Consider the following 6,716-nt stretch of genomic DNA (forward strand, 5'->3'; position numbering starts at 1 on the left):
GGGTTTCCATGTTCCGTGACCGTCAAAAGGATCTTGTCCCGTTCTTCTTCTTCATGGAAGGTGATCTTGTAGCCTGCAACAACATCGATGGTGTGATGGCAGCCCTCAACATCGTTCACGATCCAGATGAGTGGAGACTGTTCATTGATTCATCGAAGACGAGTCTTAAAGCTGTTTTACTGCATAGTGGCAATGTTTTGCCATCAATTCCAGTTGGTCATGCAGTCCATATGAAGGAAACCTATGACAACATGAAACAACTTTTGAGGTTCATGAACTATGACCAACATCAGTGGCAGCTTTGTGGCAATTTGAAGGTTGTTGCTCTCTTGCTTGGTCTGCAGACTGGATACACAAAGTACTGCTGTTTCCTCTGTGAATGGGATAGTCGTGCAAGAGATTCCCACTACATCAAGAAAGATTGGCCACTGTGACAGTCATTGGAGCCTGGGAGGAAAAGTGTTCAGCATCCACCACTTGTTGAATCAAGGAAGATTTTGTTACCACCCTTACACATCAAGCTGGGTCTGATGAAGAACTTTGTCAAGGCCATTGACAAAACACAAGCAGCTTTCAAGTAAACCTTGGAAATTTTCCACGGAGGAAGTGAAGCTAAGATAAAGGAAGGTGTCTTTGTTAGTCCTCAGATTCGTGAACTTCTTTGAGATGATGCATTTGACCATGCACTGCGTGGCAAGGAAAAGACGGCATGGAAAGCCTTCCAGTTAGTGGCAATAAATTTTCTCGGAAACAACAAGGAAGACAACTACAGGTTGTTGGTGGAAAACCTCATCGAGGCATACAAAAGCCTTGGTTGCAACATGTCACTAAAGATACATTTTTTGCACTCTCATCTAGATTTTTTTCCACCGAACTGCGGAGCAGTGAGTGACGATTTCACCAGGACATTGCAACAATGGAGAAACGCTATCAGGGCAAATGGAGCCCATCAATGCTTGCAGACTATTGCTGGACAGTGACAAGAGATGCTCCATTTAATGAATACAAGAGACAAGCCAAGAAGCGCCGAGTAGACACTGAATAGGACTAAACCATGTACATAATAGTTTTTTGGCTTTTGTTTCATAATACATTTTAGTTAAAAATCAGCAAAAGGGTTATCTAAAGTGTTACATAAACAGGACAGGTGAAATATTATCATGCAAAGCAACCATAAACACATGAAAAGACCTAGGTTTACAATTTATGATTAAAACTCTACTATCTACACAATATACATAGACATAAAATGTAAAAACTTAAATATCTTAGAAACAGTAGCCAATCAGTTGTTTTAATTGTCATATTTGAATTCAGCACATCAAAATACATAATAAATAGCACATTTTATCTCTGAAGCAGACGACTTCTCAAAAATTGTAGACCAGTGTAATTTGTGCTCAGGTAAGGGAGAAAATCCCTGGAAATATTTATTTTTAGAGGGGGTTCGCGTGATTTGATAATTTTCATGAAAAGGGTTCACGGGTTGTTAACGTTTGGGAACCACTGCCTGTAGCAGGGCTGTTATCCCGCTCCGGTGGAAAAAGCTACGCTGACTGGGGAAGCAGCCACAGCTGGGGCCAGGCCCCATCAGGCCACAGCTTGCCCTATACAAGGACTGTGAGCCAGGAGCTAAGTCAGTCTCACTCTAGTACTGGAGTGAGCAGAGCAGAGGCGACAGGAGCTGGGGAGCGCCAGCCTGAGGCCTTGTTAAAGGCTGAAGAGAGGTACTGGGGCCACAGAGGTGCAGCCTGGGAATAGGCAGAGGCAGCTGGTCCTACCCCCCTTGCCAATGATTGGCCATTACAGACTGCGTCTGCCCCAGTGACCGGGGGGCTAGATGATGACTGGCAGTAGCCACTGAGGCAAGGTGGGTCAAAGGGTTGGGGGTTCCCCTGGGAAGGGAGATCAGAGTGTGGGGATACTGCTGGGGGCAGAACACCAAGGTAAAGGGCACCGGGGTTTGGGCTGGAGTCTCGAGACCTGACGGAGATGGGATAGAGATCCAGTTACCCTGAAACTGCGCCAGTCTCCCCCAGAGAAGGGTCACAAATGGCAGCATTAGGGTAATTGATGACTAGGACTGGATAAAATCCTGGAGACAGACTGACTAAGGCCTGGTCCACACTAAAAAGGGGGTTCAAATTAGGGTACGCAAATTCAGCTACGGGAATAGCGTAGCTGAATTCGAAGTACCCTAATTCGAACTACTCACCCGTCCAGACGCGGCGGGGTCGAACTCCGCGGCTCCCCCGTCGACTCCACCACCGCCGTTTGCAGTGGTGGAGTACCGGAGTCGACCGCGGCGCTTCCGGAGTTCGAACTATCGCGTCTAGATCAGACGCGATAGTTCGAACTCCGTGAAGTCGAACTCACCGCATCGACCCGCGCGGTGACCAGGCTGCAGCATGGAGGGACCATGGAGGGGACTAGAACAAGTCTTTGCCACAGCTGGTCTCTAATTCCCCTTGAGTTCACGAATCCCCTCCCACTGCTCCCTCCTCTCCCTTCCCAGGGGTATCAGGTTTACTGCAGATCCATTTTCTTGGTGTGCTGCAGCTTGATGTGACAACAGTGAAATCTTCGTCCAGCTGCGCACAGTCTGCGCCTCCGTGTATTTGAAACCTGTAACCCAGAAGCAATTGGAGCTAGAGTCAGTGCGTGCCAGGCACAGACCAGGGGAGACACCCCAAGTCAGGGAGGGGAGCTGCACTCTCAGCCCCTCAGGATCCTCCTTCCTGCACCAGCACAAGGCCCCACTTGGGCAGGAAGGGACGTTAAAGCAGCTAGTGGGGCATTTCCAGAGCCTCTGATCAATGGGTGGGGGACAAAACTCACCAATGGTCAAACTCGGTCCCGTTGGCCCATTTCCAGACCTGGCCCGTGTCCTTCCGGAGGCCGATCCAGTGGTCCAGTTTGCCTTCGTATGGCAGCAAGGAACCCTTAGAAACACAATAAAAGCATCAGCTGTGTTAGACCCTGACTCCGTGCTGCTCCCCCACCTTGGGCAGTAGGGGATTTCTAGAGGCCTCTTCCATGGTTACTGGGTGAAGGGATCAGATAAGTATTAACCCTTCACCCTCCCCCCTCCTCCTTTTTGGGGCTGTGGCACCTACTGGGTGTAGCAGGAATTGAGCTGCAAGGTCACTGTCCGCCCAGCAGCCCCTTCTCAGAGCACAGCAGGGCCAGGAGGGAGAGGGAGCTGCAGGGGGAGGGCAGACAGACCCCTGCCACCAGGGCAGGGAAGCTGAGGGGAAGAGGCCTAAAGCAGACCTCACCTCCAGCTGGATTCCCCCCGCCCCACCCAGGAGGAAACCCTGGGGCTGGGCTGAGCTGGGGGGGCAGGTTCTCACCTGCTCCAGCCCCAGGCAGCCCATTGGTCTGGAGCTGACTGAGCCGGCCCAGCTCTGCACAGGACGAGTCTCCCACCTGGGCTCTGGCAGACGCAGGGTCGAGGGGCTGGAGCCCCAGGTCTAGCCAGGATTCAGCTGCCAGAACCGCACTGACTCTGGCTGCCCAGCCTGGGAGGCACCCGGGCTCCTCTCTGCCCTACAGGGGCTGAGCCCAGCCTGACTCCAGCCCTGTCTGTGGTGCCAGCGATCGCTGGGCTTGGCACAAAGCATCTAACCGGCTTCTCACCAGCTCCTGCGGACTCTCAATCCCGGCCAGGGAGGCACCGTGTGAAGAGCAGAAGTTCTGGCTGTAGGTCCAGTTCTCCTCAGCCTTAGAAAAATAGTAACATTTCCCTTGGATCCGGATCCAGCCGTCCGGGCACCAGGGGGCAGCAGGGGGGCATGGAGGAGGCTGCTTAGATGTTACCACTAGAAAACACAAAACACAAGGTGAGAGCTCGTCCCATCTCATCTCTGTGGAGAATGAGCAGGGACAGAAACAAGAACTGCCCGATGGGATCAGACTGATGGGCGAGACGGGCCAGGCTGAGAGTGGCCAGCAGCAGCTGCACCAGAGGCCACGGCCCAGCAACCCGACACGCAGCGTGGCTGGAGTTTGTTATGACACACACACTGCGGCAGCGCCAGAGGCCAACCAGGCCAAGCCCCCATCGGGCTGGGGATGTACAGAGTGTGCAGCCAAGGGAGTGGGGAAGGTGAGAGCAAGGGAGGAGTGTGTCTGGCAGGGGCGCTGGAACTGGGGTGGTAAGGGGGGGCCATGCCCCCCCCATGTTTTAACGTGGGAGGCCCAGGCCTGCCCACTTGTTAACCTGGGCATAGAGCCTCGGGCAGGCACGGTGCTGGTGGCGGCAGGGGCTGCGCTTCACGGCCGGGGAGCTGAGAGGGGGATCAGCTCCCCTGCCATGATGAGCAGCCCCTGCTAGCAGCACCAGCCTCTTCCTGGCAGGGGGCTGAGCTGGGCCTTAGCTCCCCTCCCCGCACCATGGGGCCCCACTCCCTGCTCCTCTTCCCTTCTGAGTCCCCGACACCTGGCCAGGCCAGAAGCCAGAGCTGGGGTGTGGTAAGAGCCACTCAGGGAACCTGGGCTGCTGTGGGGAGCCCCAGACACTCCACCGGCCCTGGGGGAAAAGGAGTGGGGGAGGGGCCACAGTTCCTGCACCGGTGCTCTGCCTCCCCCCGCCCCCCCAGCAGGTCCCACGCTCCTGCTGCCCAGCACATGGATTCTCGTACAGGGCTAAGGGCAGTGTCATGTGCTCACACCTTCCACAGCCACATCTACAGAGCTGGGCAGCTCAGCCCAGGAGGCAGCGCAGGGTGAACACCGAGCGGGTCATTTCTGTGACTGATCTCATGGGAGCAGGTACAATAGGCAGCGGCAGAATGTTAGAAGTTCAGAGCCCCCAAACCACCAGCAGGCGGCAGCCGAGAAGCTGCCAGACCTGCTGGGCCCCAGACAAGGACACCTTGCAGACGAGGGGCCCTCAGATCCAACAGCCTCTCTGAGCGGGTTTCCCTCCTCACCGAGCTCACGTATCAAAGCATCAGATCCCCTGGAACGCAGCCTGCAACATGCGACTACACTGGAGGGGAACGTGGGGGCAGTGAGAGCATCTTCTAATTGTAGATAAATCTGATAATATTCATATGACTTTACATTGTGCCTCTTCATATAACGGTGTATTCAGCTGTTTTCATACAACTTTGTATCAAGTCCTTTGATATGGAGACTTTGTATCAAAGCCTCATGTAAAAACTTTGTGTTAAGCCTTGGTATAATGTTAGAACAAATGTCTTTTTTCTAGGAGTAGAATAAGATTCCCCCAACTCCCTTAATCAATTGCCCTGTTGAAAGAACGAGGTGTGAATGAGGAAGGCGTGGAAGGCACCACCTCCAGACAGCCTCAACCCTTGGAGAGGGGATGGAAGCCAGACCCAAGGACAATAAAACCTGTCAAGTGGGCTCATTAAAGACAAGCAGACATACTGATGGCCTCCGGGGTGAGAAGCCAGCACCTTCTTTTGAAATCACCTTCTTTTGAAATCACCCTCTTTGCAGCATTGGGACAACACCCTGAGGGAAGCAGCATAAAGGACAGATTTCGAAGCTGGTACAGATTTGCATGAGAGGGAAGCTGCTATAAACGTGAGGTGTCTCGCAGAGGACCCCGGGTCTCATCTTGTCAACATCGGAGCATCGATCTGGATCGGCAGAAGCCTGGCTCCACCCCTCCCCCATCTAACTCACCTGGCCAGTGCAGTTCAGGGGAGCAGCTAGTTGGTAACAACATTATGACGGAGTGTGCTTGGGTATATGAGTCTAATATATCATATGCATATTAGACAGTGTTAATTAATACATGTATTACTAATAAATGTGGTGTTTTGCCTTATTCCCCCTGAAAAGATCCTGTGCAGGACTTTAAGTACAACATAATAACCCCAGCAAGCAGCACCCAGACCCCTCATCCAGCTGCTAAATCCTCCAGCACCCCACTGATAACCCCACAGCCCCACCCCTTGCTCCACATTAGAAGAGACTCACACTGAATGGAAATAGCCTGTCACACATCTCGTGTGCACCAAGTTTAACATCCCTGGGGAGTCTTCCCTTTGGAGATCCCTGACCCCAGGGGTTAAATGCTCAGCAACACCCTGCAGTGATGGGGGCTCCCCTCCCACAGCACCTCCCCACAGCTGAATAAAGCTTGTCCCCGCGATGCCGTAGCCCCTGCCAGCCCTGCTGTGGGGACAACTGGGGGGAAGGGAGGCTGGAAGATGAGGCCAGGCATGGAACCTCAGAGCCCTGAGCTGCAGGCAAGTTACGCTGCTCAGTGAAGATCGGACACTGGATCCGTGTCAGTCCATCCATCCAAACGGGTGTGAAGAGAGAGTCCCCGAGTGTAAAAGGGGGCAACAGAGGGGGCTGGAATCAGGAAAAGAGCGACTGTCTTGTGTTCGCTGCCCTGGACGAACTACAAGGCTGAGGAGATCTGGATTCAGTTCCAAGCTCTGCCAGACTCCCTGCCTGACCCAGGGCAAGTCCCTGAGGCCGGATCCACAAAGGGATGGAGGCGTTTGAGGTTCAGCATCACAACACCGAACTTTTACTCGCCTAGGAAACCCCTGGAACAACGGGACCCACAGAGCCTGAGCTGGGTGCCCGGGTGCCCCACACAGTGAATGGGGGGGGGGGGCTAAGAACGGGTTCCACAACAGCCAGCTCGCTAGACAGGGGCTGCCCAAGCCAGCCAATAGGAGACAGTGACAAGGCCTGTGCCCTGCGCCCCGCCCCCCTCAGAGCTC

The 6,716-nt window shown here is 53.7% G+C and overlaps 1 protein-coding gene across 1 annotated transcript; it reads right to left on the reverse strand.

Moving 5' to 3' along the window:
• Nucleotides 1–2,402: 2,402 nt before the first annotated feature.
• Nucleotides 2,403–6,302, reverse strand: LOC120383677 (C-type lectin domain family 2 member D-like). The gene is made up of 4 exons (XM_039501843.1): nucleotides 6,237–6,302; nucleotides 3,640–3,821; nucleotides 2,839–2,942; nucleotides 2,403–2,625 (listed from the first exon to the last, which is right to left on the reverse strand). Exons 1-4 carry the CDS (start codon nucleotides 6,280–6,282, stop codon nucleotides 2,475–2,477), a joined length of 483 nt encoding a protein of 160 aa, XP_039357777.1. The 5' UTR covers nucleotides 6,283–6,302; the 3' UTR covers nucleotides 2,403–2,474.
• Nucleotides 6,303–6,716: the final 414 nt, after the last annotated feature.

This window comes from Mauremys reevesii, linkage group 15 (assembly GCF_016161935.1).
Source record: "Mauremys reevesii isolate NIE-2019 linkage group 15, ASM1616193v1, whole genome shotgun sequence".
Classification (NCBI taxonomy): domain Eukaryota; kingdom Metazoa; phylum Chordata; order Testudines; family Geoemydidae; genus Mauremys; species Mauremys reevesii.

What these genes read in the sequence shown, in the direction of transcription:
- LOC120383677 (XM_039501843.1), bottom strand. Translation starts at nt 6,282, where the DNA reads ATGGATGGACTGACACGGATCCAGTGTCCGATCTTCACTGAGCAGC. An exon ending in TCCGATCTTCACTGAGCAGC is followed by an intron (nt 3,822 to 6,236) that starts GTAACTTGCCTG and finishes TGTGTTTTCTAG; the next exon opens with TGGTAACATCTAAGCAGCCT. An exon ending in TTGAGAGTCCGCAGGAGCTG is followed by an intron (nt 2,943 to 3,639) that starts GTGAGAAGCCGG and finishes TGTGTTTCTAAG; the next exon opens with GGTTCCTTGCTGCCATACGA.